Genomic DNA, 15,771 nt, shown 5'->3' with positions numbered 1-15,771 from the left:
AAACAACATTCATTGTCCTTAAAACTAATCAAAGGGACTCCCACAAATCCTCTGCTACAGCCAGTACTTTTTAGAGGTTTTAAATTTCGAAATCATCAACTCCGTTCACAAAAACTTAACACAGGCGAAGCAGAGCTTTGCAAACTTGTGGCACCGCATAAACATAGCATTGCAAGGTACCAAGGAGAAAAAAAAATTGTACAAACTTTTTAGAAAAATTTGGTCTGAAAAGATGAAATATTTGAGGAAAAGCACATCCAAATACACATTTGCCGGTTTTATATAAATCTCTAAAAAATCGAGCGGCAACTAAGCCAAAAAACGGTGGCTAAACTCCTGTTGAGCCAAAAACGAAATTTTTCTGAAATTTTAAATTTTCGCACCCACCATCCTCCGTAATTACACCCGTGATAAAGCAATATAAGTCGCAATAATTGGGGATAATTAAGCTTTAAACAAAAAAGGAGGTATCAAAAATCAGATTCACTAAATTTACACATTACAGTAAAAAATTGGAATTAGATTCATTCCAAAGGAAAACCTTTTAGAGCACAAAAAATTTTATGTGATAACTAAGTCGACAAAACATAAACAGACAAACAAAAATCCAACAAAAGTTTTGAAACGGAAAATTTTTAGTTTTAAAAGAAGTTTGTTCCCGGTCAGATTTTTAGTAAAACATAATTTTGTTAATATAACAAGGCGGTTAAAGAAAACATTCTGTATGATGTAGGTTCACAAATTATTACAAATCACCAATTAAAACTAACTGAATCTAAGCTGGCTACTAAGCAATATAAAAATTAGTTAAGTAAAAGGACCAGACTAATTTCGTAGTTGTACAAAAACAGAGTGAAAAATCAGCAATTTCTTCTCAATCTTTTTTCTATCCCTTCTTTCTCGGGTTGCTCCGATTTTTTTCAGGAGTCATTTACAAAAGTCTTTGCGAGCATTTTTTACTTTTCTACTTACAAGGTTGCGAGAGCTTTTGAAGGATGTGAAAGTTTTTCTCATTTTTGTTCTCTTGCACTCACTAGACAGAGTATGTTTTTTAATATCAGTTGCTCTAAGTTTTTAGACCACCAAGGTTTCGAATAGTTTTTTTTGTGGCGAAAAAAAAACATTTTTTTCGTGGTTTTGTAGAAGCATGTTTATTTAAAATTGTTACGAAATGTCGGCAAGAACATGAAAAAATTCGCGTCCCAAATTCGTCTTGAATGAACCTAGTAAAAAATATCCAAAATCGTTTAGTAAAACAGTATGTCATTGTATTTTTTTTGATAACTGGAACCAAGATTTGAATTATATGTTACAAGCAAAAGATCTGTGTCAAATTTTGAAAACGATGTTTCACAGTGAGTAATTTGATTATGAGACAAAATACGATTATCAATAAATGTTACCTTAAAAAAGGCGAGTGCAAAATGAAAATTCTTCTAAAACTGAATATCCAGTTTTACCCAAAGCATTAGTATCAGCAGAAAATTTTTGCCGTACCAGTCGTAGTCATTACATCTAACCCACGAAGTGTGTCTGAGAATCTAAGAAATATGAATTGATTAGAAGCCAAGTTATCAAATGTTCTCAACCAAAAAAATATCACTCGGTGAGATCTTGAGATCTCTAATACGATTTAGAGATAATTCCTGAACTGTTTTGTTAAAATACTTTTAGATTTTTTTTAGTTATTATTTATTTTGACCAAAAGAATTTTAAAATAGGAGCACTTGCCCCATTTTGAAAAAAATATTGACAAAAATTCTTTGAGATCACACGGTTATACTTAAGAAAAAACGCTTGTTTGAAAACAATTTTAATGCACTCTTAAAATTTGCTTTTGTTTTAGTGTTTTTTTTCGAGAGCATTACCGTGAGATCTCAAATGACCTTTAATTTACTTTCAACGAGAAGCAAGCGTCTGTATTTGTTATAGCCTCTTTTGTCGAATTACAGACTAGTTGAAAACGCATCTAACAAGTTAGTCATCAAATTGGTTCAGGATAGATCTCTAATTTGCATTAAAATTATCAAAATCTCTCGGAGTAAATTTTTTTTGGGTTAAAACTTTTGATAGCGTGGTTCTTGACTCATGGCTTAACAAATGAATTTATTCATCAATTATTCGTCGTTTGCATTTGAAAATCTTGCAATTGAACTTATTTATCTGTTAAATATTCCAGCAAGTAACTTGATACACATTTCCCACAGAAGTCCAGAAACAAACGACCACTCGGAACACAAGAAACTGCGTGAAATTTTCATTGAGGAGGGATTCAACAACGGTGTACCTTTAATTGCGACTACCAACAGTTCTGCGATGTCCGTTTATATTGCGACTACCAACAATTCTGCGATGTCCTTTATTGCTCCTTATTGGATCCATAAATGGATCCAAATACTGTTTCCGAAGAAAGATTCAGCGAAACCAAATACTGGTTTGTGTTCAGACGCAGCTAAGAAGTTGGGCATCAAGGTCACCTCTATCTCGTTGAATCTAAGCACTAAAGAGGAATCCGAGCAAGTGAAAGAGATCATCCGACAAGCCACCATAGATCTGAGTCATCAACAGAATCATAAATAACAGTGAAAATCATTCGCGTTCCCACAGTCATTTGAAGCAAGAAACAGTCATATTTTATCAAACTTGTAAAGTTATAAAATTTTTGACTATGAACGAATTTTATATTAATGATGACCTGATACACGTCGATATAAACAATAAACGTACCGAAAAGAATTTTCGTAAGATTCAAAAATCTCTCACAAAAATTGCAAACATCTCGAAAAAACTAAACAGAAACAGGCCATTAAGAATAACATAGACCAATTTAAAAAAATAAGCAGACACATGAATTTTCAAATATTGCGAAATCGAAGTCGGGTATTGGAAAAAACCTGAAACCAATTTTTTAAAAGTACAAAAATGAAACAAACAAACTCATATATATCTACACGAATTATGCAGCAAATTTTGCTGCGCTGCTATAATTCATTTTCTGTTAATAATGGCGTTGGTTTTGTACAAAATTCATTTAATCAACAGGAATGTCTAGCGATTATGATGGTTTAGAAGTTTTCCAGCATTCGGTCACTCCATCATGAGAATACCTTGATACTTTTGCACCTGCTTCATTTTTAATAACCCGGCAGCAATAAAAGCGCTTTCATAATGCGCATAAAATACATGAGATCTAGGAGAACAGGAATATGGACTTCAAGCCGATTAACTTCAAGCCGAAAAAGTTCAGTTCGAAAAATTTCAGGCGGAAATGCATGAAACCTTTTCACATTTGAGAAGCAATGAATAGCAATTATAATTCATTTTTTGAAAAATAAAAAAGAACTAGTTAAGCTGCCGTATTTTGTAGCTGTTGTTGTAAGAATTGAGGCTAATTATCACACATTTTTTTACTGAATCAAATCATATAAGAGCTCGGTTCAAGCTTCTATACTCACTAATTCAAGTTATTATGACTGAGATTTTCTTTCAAACTAACGGCTATCATACTTAATCATAGACCCGATTTTTTTCAGCTTTGACCCAATCAAAACATTCCTGACTGAGGGCGTCAAAGTCTCTACTCAGATATTGCAAACCAGTGTTTTTCGTAGATCTGTCAAGACTTCGCAATAAAAACCGGACGGAATCTCAATATTGGACAGACTAATTAGTCGGAGAAACTTTCTGGTTAAAATTGTTTCGCGTACCAGGCAGATGCTGTCCAGAACGTGATTTCTGTGAAATAAACAAGCTCTTGGACTTAGGTACTTTTTTTTGTCTAATTTTGAGCAAGTAAAATACTTGCTCGAAATTAGACTAAAACTCAAAAATTTCTAACCTTTTTTTCTCGACACTGGTCAGATTTTTTTGCATATTTTTAAAATGTTGTTCGAATCACGACTAAGGAGGCTTTAATACGATTCATCACGCAATCCATTCCATCGATTATTTGGGGTACTTGATTTTGCGTTAAAAAAACACAACGACGGAATACAAAGTTCCTCACCATTATCAAACGTTGGATCAATTAGACGAAATCATAGAAATAAATTGAAATGGTTAACTTCGATCATGCTAAATGATTACTAAATTGGCACACAAACGAAAGTTCGACAATTTATTTTTTTTCATAACATTTACCCAATTTGAAAAAAAACATCCGAATGACCTTTACCTTTTGGTCCACTCTACAATAAGTGCACAAAGTATTAGATAATTAGAACCTAAATGACGTCATTCGATTTGACCTCAAATGACCGCGTTTTTTTAAATGTTTGTTATTTGAAGTGCATTAACTTCGATATTTCAAGCCAGGCGGCTTGATGAAAATTCGTATAAAAAAGACTTAGTTATAGCCAGGATACAGTTATTACAAAAGGGTTGAGATATTAGACAATAAGCAAATTAGACGGAGGTAATTAAAAGGAAATTAGACGATTTAGCAAAACTGTAATTGTGAGAAAATAGACGAAGGTGAGAGATTAAAATTGTTTGCGGACAACTTGCGAGAGAAAAATAAAGTTGTTTGCAGACAACAGTTAATTTTTGGTGGCCAAAAATTTTACAAGTCAATCATGCACAATTTTTTCTATTCAAAACTCTCCTGTAATATTCGGATTTGACATTTTATGTTCATTTAAACTAATTTTTTTGATAGGTATTGACATTTCCAGTTCTTTTTGTGTTCGTGAAATTTCACCCATAAGAAAAAATTTTATTGGCCCTTTCCTTTTCATAGCTTTTTCGTCTAAAATGCCAGATCTGTACAAAATACATTTCGTCTAACTTCGTTTTTGTAGCATCAGTCTAATTTGCTTATCGTCTAATTTTCTTGGCCCCATTATAAATCACTTGCACTGAACTTTCATATTGGTTTATTAGGCGTTAATCCTTGGTTTTGACCTTGGATAATGGGTAGGAGCTTTGAACTCAGGTGAAATTTACTTTTTTTTTCTGTTTTCCACGCAAAATTAGGTGCCACAAATAATCATCCGATGGGCCGAGTGATAGATTTTATTAAAGCCCTTCTAGTCTGCTTTCCAACTACATAAAAAAAAACAATTTTCAAAACCTCTTCTTAATCTGCATGTATCAAATACAGGTACATTCACTTTGAAAAAAATGTTCTTTTTTGGCAATGACAAAAATGGTCAGAACATTTTCTGCTACTTATAGAGCGAATGACCCTTCATATTTTTCAAAGTGTTACTTTTCAGACAACCTTGCAAGAATTTATATTAATTTCTACTCCTTATACTCGTTTATAATCTGAGAACTAATTGTATGACTTTCTACACCCTAAAAGTCCTATTAGTCCAATAAGAGTCTCAATGATTGATAATTTTGTCGCCTGCCTGTATAAACGAACACTTTTTTACACTTCAATTTGTTGAAATACGAGTAGACCAATAAACACTATATAAATATTATTTGATAGATCACAGTTACTTGAAAATGACACGAGTTACTACAACCCGTAAATTCAACTTCATCAGAGAAGCAAAAAGGTTCAGTTATTCAAGGGCTTTTTATAAGACAAATAGTGAGTTGTACAAAACAGCTAATTAATTAGTTGGCATTATTACACTCAATTTGATCGACATCTAAAATCAATATGTTTATATCAGCATAAAAATATTCACCTGAACTCAGAAACTGCTAGCAGCAACATACCACCAATTAAGTCAGCTAATAAATGGTTCGCAATAATAAACACACTTTATTTGATTAAGGTATTAATGAAAGGGTTAAAACTTTAAGAAAAGGACACGAAAGCTACTATGACAAACTACTAGCAACAAAATGAGGAGAATAAAAGAAACGAAAACTATCAAAATGTCAAAAAGTTACGATGCAAGACTTGAGTTTCTCAACTGCTAAAGAAAGTCTTTTTTTTCAGAAACCATGTCCAACTACCAGCAACAGACTTTTTACATCTTTCCTTGGGATCCCTTCTTCCCTATGAGCGATTTGTGAATGTGAGGAATGACACCTCCGCCCGCGATGGTCGCCTTAATGAGCGAATCCAGTTCTTCGTCTCCGCGAATGGCCAGCTGCAGATGTCTGGGTGTAATACGTTTCACTCGCAGATCTTTGCTAGCGTTTCCTGCCAGTTCCAAAACCTCCGCTGTCAGATATTCCAGGATAGCAGCGCTGAACACAAACTCAAAATAACTCAAAATGAATGATGTTGCTCAATATTTCGCTGAAATGTATTTTCCGTGAAGCATAAAAATATATATTTTGGCAGATGTACACAGTAAAATTAACTTAGTATGTTACTCTCAGGTGCTTAACTATCGGGACCAATAAACCCCCCGATACATGCTTTCATTTAAAAATTGAATGTCATCCCCTATTTGAAAATTTCATAAAATATTACCTGGACAACATCCGACAATTGTTATATCAGCCGAAAACAAATCCACATACAAACAAGGATATTCAGTTGCTGTAAAAGTAGCACGAAGTTCTCACCACATTTATAAAAAACAACATGATTTTTTTTCGAATTGGTGTTGTTTTTTTTTTGCGTGAGGCTGTTATTGTTCGAGGTGCGATAACACAACTACACGTGCACTTACGAAGTTCGTAAATTGAAATAATCGACATTTGTCTTAAAAAATGACAAAAACAGATTTTTTTAAAAAAATTTTGAACAAATTTATTAAAAACCTTGATGGCTGCCAAGAAGGCACAAAAAGAACCTTAACTAGTTTTCATTTTAGTAAAATTAAGTTTTTTTAGCATAAATACCTATAAAAAGTGAAAGCATTCATAAAAAGAACGTTACTCAATTGCTTGAAATTCAAATTATAAACTAGTTTTTCTCGACACTGGGCAACTTTTTGAAAATTAAAAAAAAACCACTGGAGCCACGACCGAAGGTGTTTTATTTTGATATACCACTCAACCCATTCTGATTGTTTGTGGTACCTGATTTTCCGTGGAAATAAAAAAAAAACTAGAACACCCGAATACAAAGTTCCTCCCCATTTTCAATGGTCGGAACAAAAACAACTATTAAAAATGTTTTGCTGGGACCGGCACGGGAGATAAAACCACTCGTCGAAACCTATCAATCAAAAGGGTAATTGCGCATAAATGATGGATTCGGAAGGCCTTTTATGTTCATAAACTCAATAATTCAATCATAAATTTCGACAATAACCATATGTGACTAATTCGCCTCGCGTTTCAAGAGTCTAAGGTGGGCTTTACAGTTTCTTTGAGTTTTCACGGCTGCTGTAGCAGTTAAAGCTTTCGTAGCACGATTCATTTTCTTCAGATTTTCAGATCAAATATTTGAAAAACATGCTGTGAAGGGCAAGTTTGAATCTTTATTCTTCATTATTCTACGATCTTTACCATAGATGGTTGATACATTTATGACAAGTACAAGTAATTATTATAACTATACTGATTACATATTTTAATAAGCCAAGAATGTCGTACGCAATGTCTGTGATGACGAGAGCGATTTTAGTTTACTCGGTCTGACACACTATATTCGTGAACTTTTTCAGGTCCTTTTCAGAGACCGTTTTTCTGACCAAAATTCATATTTCGCTCTCATTTTGGTTTGAATTGAAAACATCTGCAAAATCAAATATTCGACGTTTACTTAGAAATAAATCATGAGGTTCTCTGTCGTATTCTTTTTGAAGTGCAAGTAAATGAACTGCAACAATTTAAGTTTCACGTGAGCGCCAATTTCATTCATCTCGTCCAAGAACTTCAACAGCTGAAGTGTTGTAGTTCGTCAGCACAGAAGTCAAATAAATAACATGAAGTTGAGAAAATCAGCGCCAAAAACTTCAAAAACTAACTGATTAGAGCGTTTGAGAGCGCGGTGGGAAGGCTGATTGGATTGTAGATCATGACAGACTGTTTGTCTTTACAATTTAATAGAATGATTTGTTTCAAAGTACCGATAGTCTAGGGACTAGGATTAAATATTTGTTTACTCGAAGTTCATGTTTCACTTGGCGCATTTGATGATTAATTTGCTTCCTACTTTGATATAGCTACTATAATAGTTGCATGATAGAAAGTGTACTATAATAGTTGCATGATAGATTCTTCTTTATTGGAATTCCGTGGTCTTTTGAGGTCTGATGTTAAGTTCATCTTGAGAAACTGGGATCTCTTTGCAGTCGTGAATACGTTTATTCTTCCGCCTTTGTCCTTAGTTCAAGAATATCCTGGTATTGCGAGTCCTTCGATCTGGCATTAGACGGGGTGTTCGGAGAAACCAGTTTCGAATAACTTTGGCATTTGTTTGAATAAGTGATGTGATTTTAATTAGTAATCCAAAATTATAATCAACAATCTCAGACGTCTTCTGCAACTGTACTTAATTTAACAAGTTTTTCTTCATTTTTCTTGATTTTTTTTTTCAGTTTTCCTTGACGTTTTCAGTTTGGCTGGGGTATTTTTAACTACTTGACCGCTTTTACCGTTGGAAAAGCAATTAATGCATATCAGGAGAGCGTTTTCATCAGGTTAAATGATCCCTTTGAGTGAAACTGTTCTGACAACAGTGCAAAGAATCAATTTCAAGGTTCATAGAGCAGTTGCGGGTCTTTTTCATTTTGCTCTTTCTCAGTATTTTTCCGAACCCCATATTCACATCACTTGAGACACACCACATAAAAACAGTATTGCAAGCTGCAAGCTATCAGACAGGAAAGGAAATGCCAAAAATAAAATTGAAAAAAAAAACAACCAACTAGAAAACTTCGAATCATTGTCTGAAATGATGCCGTTTTTGCGGAAAAACAAGCTACATCGCGTTTACGGAAAATTGAAAAATATTATTGAAAGGGCAACTGAGCCAACAAAACTTCGGTTATTTTCAGTAGAACCCAACAGAAAACTTTGGTCATGAAAAACTTTGAATTAATACTTTCCGTTATAATACTTTTGGCATTTTGTGCGATTCGGAGGGGATCATAAAAATTGTGTTTCCCATGGATCGACCAAAAGTTAGGGAACTACGCCGATAAATAATAAACCAAAATAATTTCGATCGAAAAAGTTTTAATGCGAAACAAAAATATGAAAGACAAAAACGTTGTTTACGGGAGAAAAAGTCTAGCACAAATTTGTAATACTCTTGCTAATCGCTAAGTTAATAAAACCCACAAGGCTAAGCAACCTGTAAACGGCGGCAGTGGCTCCGACGCGTCCCTTTGATGTTGTTCTACTTTTTAGAAATCTATGGATACGGCCGACAGGAAACTGCAAACCAGCTCTTTGGGATCGAGAAATAGCAGATCTCTTCGCTTTGCCAGAATCTTTTCCTGATTTGCCTCCAGCCATTATAAGACTGAAAATTTGAACTAATAACTGAAGAAAAGCTGGTTCAAACTGTTTGTCCTAACAACTTCCTGGAACAAGATGGCTGAGAATCTATTTCGAATAGATAACAACCTAGAGACAAAGCATAGCTTTAAAATATTTACAATACAGTGAAAAAAAGACAAGCCGACAGAAATGTTGTTTAGGTTTTCTACATTTTATATTGTAGACAACTCATATCACGTCAACTTGGCGAATGTAGACAGTCTTCCACAAAACTATGAACTAAGGAGATGATCCGTGTGCCCCATTAGGCCAATTCCCAATTATTATTATTATTTATTATTATTTGAAAGCTAAATATAATAAAATAATATTTACACTTTCTTTTTGTTTTAACCCACTAAATTACTTCAAATAGTCTGGCGGGACCACATTTATAAATGAGTTTTTGAATACGACTCACGGCGCGCCCAAACTTCTAGAGGAGGACCGCCTAAAAATAAATAGTACATTGAGGTTTTTTACATCAAGTGGCTCAAATTTTTTTCTTTATTTATGGTGGACTTATTTAGGTAAACACAAAACTAGTGCTCCAGAACGCAAAACAGCGAACTATCATTGTGCTTATGAACTAATTTGAGTTATTCGAGCTTCTGAACTCTAATTGCTACAAATGAAACGAGTTCAGAGTTTGAATTAGTTCAGTCCCCTTGTGTCCAGTCAAAATTCCTTTTTTTACCCTAGGTGTACAAGCAAAGAATGCTTATAACCTTCAGGACTTTTACCAAACGGCAATGCGGGGCTCAATTTCTTGAAATCGCTTACTAAACTCATAAACCTTATTGGAGATATTGCAAAAAAAATTATGCAAAAAAAAATATTTCAAAAAAAAATATTGCAAAAAATGGCCCAAGGAATTGAAGAAGAAGAACCAATAGGGATACTAAAAAAACATCAGTTTTAAGAATTAAGAACGAGCTGGTATTAAAACTTTACAAACAATTTCACAGATAGTCCAAACATACAGCGTATATACAGAGTATATACAGATTCTCTTTCAAACAATGTGTGAAAAATTAAACTAAATTAAAACATATAGAACTAGCAAAAACGGAAATCACGCCACGTATTTGTATTTGTACATATCGGATTGTTTCTCAATTCACTCACGTAAAAATCTTTCAATTTTTTCTTGAATCCTGTTCTCGATTTTTCTAAATTGCGCAAAATTATGGGCAGTGAATTCCATTTTTTAGAAGTCAAATGAAAAAATGATTTTTGTAGAGAAGCTGTAACATTCGCCCGGAAGATACATATCGACGGATAACAAAACTAAGTCTTAAGACGACTGGCTAACGTCTAAACAGAGCTTTGCATGCTTTTCACCGTCTCTACCAAGCCAGTACTTTTCGGTGGTCTTTCTAACATCGGGTCGACAAAAACGTTACTGCTCTCCGGCTTCGACCAGAACGCTCAAATTAACTTAATTACATGCAACTAGTGAGCTCATGGCTGGGTCTCAGTATCCCCAGACCACGAGGTCACTCCTAAAAACAGGGTTACTACTTATTATATTACTATTGTTTTTGTTCAGTAGATAAAAATCATCATCTCCATCGAAGATGGATCAACCCTCTCCCCCAACTCCTAGCACCTCATCCTTGTCAAAACTAATCCAAATATCAGTTAAATTCAAGTCAGGACATGACAGGATGCTAGAAGTTCATATAACAGGCTAAAAGTTTCAGTTCCGAAACCCTTCCGGATTTGTGAATCCACTGAATCAAGCTCCTTAAGTGTGACATTCGACCAGAACGTCAAAAATGCAATCTCTGCAGAATTCGGAATTTTAGCAGTAAGCCTTCCGGATTGGTGGTTTTTAAGAACTAAGGGCGTTATTGGAACGTTTAGCCAAACGGTGAAGGCTGGAATATTCTAGTATTTTAAAATTTCAAAAATTCGAATGATGACGTCACATTTCTGAGAAGTGCTGAAACGGCCATTTTAACAAGAAACGAGAGAAAAAACACAAGAACATTAGTTGCGCTGACGAGAACAACTTTATCGAAATTGAAGAAGTCGAAATTGAAGAAAAACAGCAGCAGATTGCAGAGAACGTTCCGAGTTGCAACTATTGTGCTGCTACAATAGTTGCAAGGCCGTTGCGAACAACGGTGAAGGGTAAGAAACCAGCCTTCCGTGTTGTCGTGAAATCGAACTTAAGGAGCTTGATTCACCGGATTCAAGAATCCGGAAGGGTCTCGGGACGGAAAACTTTTATTGACTCATATGAACTTTTAGCATCCTGTCATGTCCTGACTTGAATTTAATTGATATTTGGATTAGTTTTGACAAGGATGAGGTGCTAAGAGTTGGGGGGGAAAGGGTTGATCCATCTTCGATGGAGATGATGATTTTTATCTACTGAACAAAAACAATAGTAATATAATAAGTGGTAGCCCTGTTTTTAGGAGTGACCTCGTGGTCTGGGGATACTGAGACCCAGCCAGGAGCTCACTATTTTTGCATGTAATTCAGTTAATTTGAGCGTTCTGGTCGAAGCCGGAGAACAGTAACGTTTTTGTCGACCCGATGTTAGAAAAGACCACCGAAAAGTACTGGCTTGATAGAGACGGTGAAAAACATGCAAAGCTCTGTTTAGACGCTAGCCAGTCTTCTTAAGACTTAGTTTTGTTATCCGTCGATATGTATCTTCCGGGCGAATGTTACATGTATGTTTTTATGGCGCTCCTGGGTGTTATTCTTTTATAACATCATGACCGGCGGAACCGTTAACGAGCACTCCGCGCCGAGCGGATGCTCACATTAACGCCCTTAATAGGCCTAAACCGCCGGGGCGGAAGGGTAGTTCGGAACGCGGAGGCCTTCCGGATTGCCGTGAATAGTTTTTTAACCTAGTTAAGACCGAAAATTCACGAACCAGGAAGGGTGGGGGGATCGGCCGTCTCCTCGTCCCCTGAGTGGTTGGTGACCAAAAACACTTAAAGATATAAATAAAACCAAACAAAAAGTAGTATAGTACCCAAGAAAAACAAAAAACATAAAAAATAAACGAAAAAACCAAAAACAGTAAAAAAAAGTAAAAAATCTGTAGAAATCATCCCCCCAGACAAGATGTGATTCAACCCCCCCGTTTGTTGTTGATAGATATATTGTTGTTACAGGCATTTATATCAGTCAGGATCGTTACGATCAATTTTGTAGCCCGTTTGTGAGGCTTGTACTGTAGGGTTATTTGAGCATTTAAGCACGTTAATGATAAATTGCGCTCAATCCGGAAGGGTCAGCTGATTTGCGCTCATTTCGGAAGGATCCTGGGTGAAGACCGATCCGGCAAGCAGTACAAGGAGCAACAAGAAGGGGCTCAAAGACAACAACAATCGACTGTTGGGTATCGTTAACAAGTTTTGTATCCCTTTTGGTACAAAAAGTAAGATAGTAATCTGTGGGGGGCTCGACAGTGCTGCACTGTAGTGACCCTTCACCGAACTGCGAATATCCGAGTTAAGCACCTTAATTCGGATAATAAACAAACCCGGAGGGGTATAGTATTACTAATATTATTACTTATATAGCCTATATTAATAGTCTTATATCGTTTTTCAGTGAAAAACAACGAAAACAGACCGGTTTTTAGGGTCAAAATAGCGATATTTTGATCCCCCCACAAGTCGCGATTTTTGAGACATCGATATTTTTTGATACGGAAAAAAGCGCTAAGTTAGTGTGTTACATCGTAACTGCACTACTGTAATAAGTAGAACCGGTTAACTTTAGTTCGGAAGTGGTTGGAACTAGTTTGGTACCAAAAACCAAATTTTCCCATTTTTTGATAGTAAGAAACACTATAAAATCAGAAAATTTTTTGAAATCTTTGAGTTAGGACAGTAAAATAGTTGTTCGGACAACGTCCACTAGTGAATCTACGAGTTTTAAAACCCGCTACCCGAAAGCCTTCCGGGTTGCAGAGAAATCGAACATAACGTGTTTGATTTGGTGGATTCATCAATCCGGAGGGGTCCAGGTGGCATAGTTTTTCGCAAATTTTTTCTACAAAAGCGTTTTAGATCGGGTCTTTTGCATTGAACTAGAAGAGTATAGGCCTTCTGAGCTCGGATCAATAATTTTTAGGTCGAAAGGAACAGAATTGCGGAAAAAGTTAGGTGGAACCTATAAGTGAGAAATTTTTTGAGTTTACAAAAAAGACGTTTTGGTTAATAACTTTGGAACTACAGGGCATATCGAGTTGATCTTGGTACCAATAGATCAGAGATTAGCTGAGCTTACTGACAGGACCGGGAAATTTCCCGGAAAAACGAGCGAGAAAATTTTTTGAGATTGTTTTTAGCAAATTACACAAATCCGGAGGGGTACACCCTTCACGTTTTATAAATTTTTCTGAAAAACCCTTATACCCCTACCAAAAGTTGATAGCGATTGAACTAAGTAACTTAGGACAGTTCTAGACAAAAAGGGAGGGTTGAAGGCACAAGACAACCATAATAGAGTCGAAATTAGGCAAGTGATAAGACCCTTCACCGTTAGTGTGAATTGTCAAATAAGTGCCTTAACTTCAATCCGGAGGGGTATAGGAAAGGACCCTATACCCTTCCCAGTTAATTCAAACAGCATAAAAGCATCGGAGAACGTATCCGGAGGGGTATAAGCTGAAATTAAGAAAACTACGAAAAGCTACTTTGACAGAGCTAAGGGCTCCGAATCCGGAGGGGTCTACTTTCCACAAAACCGGAGGGGTCCGAATCCGGAGGGGTCTTATAGTTGCTAATTCGGAGGGGTCCAAATCCGGAGGGGTCTACTATTAACTAACTCGGAGGGGTCCCAATCCGGAGGGGTCTATATTCTGACAGTCCGGAAGGGTCCTATTTGTGCCAATCCGGAGGGGTATTATTTTATTAAGGACTTAGGTGAACGAAAGAAAGACTAAAAAGCGAGAGGTATTAGGTTATTAATACACAGGCTAGGTATCAGTGACTGCACTGGTAACTTTCCTTTCAAAAAGAACCAGACTAATACAAAACAGGTCCGAACTCGGATATTCGCGACACTAAGTCTAAATTAAAAAGAGCGTGACTCATTGGTGTGGATTGAAGCATAATACGTTTTTGGGAAAAGTGACTGCCCTGAGGATTTTAGTAGGTCTAGCTCGGGCAGTCCGAAGGCAGATAGGTAACACAGTACTCGGTGGGTGCAATAGACGCCCACTTGAGAAAATTACTGCCTTCAAAGTTTTGTCTGTTTGGTGCAGCACCAAGCAGGGAAAGCTTTTTCTTTAAAAGACAGGTTCGACTATTGTACTGCGACCGACTAAGAGTACAAGACACATACGTTTTTTTTATATATACATTCATATTGTGTCAACATATATTTTTGTTTTTGATTTTAAATCAACGTAAACTGTGCTTGATTGGGTAGTGAATACACTATCTTTTAAATTGACTGATAACATCATATTGTGCTAGTTTCCAGATCTTTGGACCGATAATCGGTTAGTGTGAATAAATTTTACACAAACTGTACTCTGACAACATACAGGGATTCGTGGTCACTATTTAATAGAATCTGGTGAAATTTATTGTGTTGTGTCATTATTATTGTTAATAAAACTATAAGGTCTGTAGCAATTGAGTCAAGAGTAGGCATAGGAAAGTGACAAATAGAGAATGAGTCTAGACAAGTCAAGGATACCAAAACGAGGTAATAGCTCTAGGAAATTCATACCTGAAAAGCAAAGAAAAACGATGACCGATCCTTTTGTGGATTGGATCAAGCGATCCCGGTCCGATAAAGGGGAGACGGTTTCAGGCAGAATGGTTGAAACGAGAAGTCAGAAGACCTCAGAAGAGCGAAGAGAACTGTTAGAAGTGGAGGTCAATACGGACCATACCATGAACGACAACCAGGGAGTAAATGGACTGGAAGGGAGAGGCAGAAGGCTGGCGAGTGAATCTACTCCGGTAGAACAAGGCCATGATTTTGCCACTTCCACCGGGACATTGGATCGAGAGGAGATGTCGGAACTGTCCGACATCTCAACTGAAGTAGCGACAACTAGAAGATCTCCGACAGACAACACTATGATGGCAAGCGGAACTGGGAAGCAAACAACGTCGTCATCGTTTTCAGAAAGAATGAAGAACACCTTAGGAAACTTCTTTCCATTCAGCATGGGAGGAGGAGCAGGAAACGATGGTGAGTCCCAGGAGGATGAGGAAGATGAAGAAGAGCAAGGGGACTTTGGATCTCAAGTCAGCCTCAATAGTTCGATCCAGGAGAGTGAGGCACACGTCGGAAGAGAGACTGGAACCATAGACAAATTTGGTGTAGTGACAACGATAAGCAAGGAGGCAAACACACCGGGCCAGTCAAAGGACTTCGCGATTAGGACAAGTTCGGAGCCACAACCTGAAGAGAGTAGAACCAGAG

At 36.3% G+C, this 15,771-nt stretch overlaps 3 protein-coding genes across 7 annotated transcripts in view; 1 reads left to right on the top strand and 2 right to left on the bottom strand.

The window, feature by feature from the left end:
• LOC134845124 (AP-2 complex subunit alpha-2-like) overlaps positions 1–15,771 on the top strand; it is a 606,200-nt gene that overhangs the window by 482,959 nt on the left and 107,470 nt on the right. The gene's annotated exons all lie outside the window — the stretch shown is intronic.
• LOC134845123 (FACT complex subunit SPT16-like) overlaps positions 1–15,771 on the bottom strand; it is a 590,873-nt gene that overhangs the window by 488,593 nt on the left and 86,509 nt on the right. The window lies entirely within an intron of this gene.
• LOC134845125 (histone H2A.Z) overlaps positions 5,095–15,771 on the bottom strand; it is a 113,281-nt gene continuing 102,604 nt past the window's right edge. For both annotated transcript variants that reach the window (XM_063861992.1, XM_063861991.1), the window contains exons 2-3: positions 9,161–9,333; positions 5,095–6,153 (exon numbers count right to left, since the gene is read on the bottom strand). In XM_063861992.1, coding sequence (XP_063718062.1) covers positions 5,931–6,153; positions 9,161–9,324 — 387 coding nt within the window. In that variant the 5' untranslated portion in view covers positions 9,325–9,333 and the 3' untranslated portion in view covers positions 5,095–5,930. The remainder of the gene's footprint in view (positions 6,154–9,160; positions 9,334–15,771) is intronic.

This window comes from Symsagittifera roscoffensis, chromosome 4, assembly GCF_963678635.1.
Source record: "Symsagittifera roscoffensis chromosome 4, txSymRosc1.1, whole genome shotgun sequence".
Lineage (NCBI taxonomy): Eukaryota > Metazoa > Xenacoelomorpha > Acoela > Convolutidae > Symsagittifera > Symsagittifera roscoffensis.
This window is presented reverse-complemented; position numbering and strand designations above follow the sequence as displayed.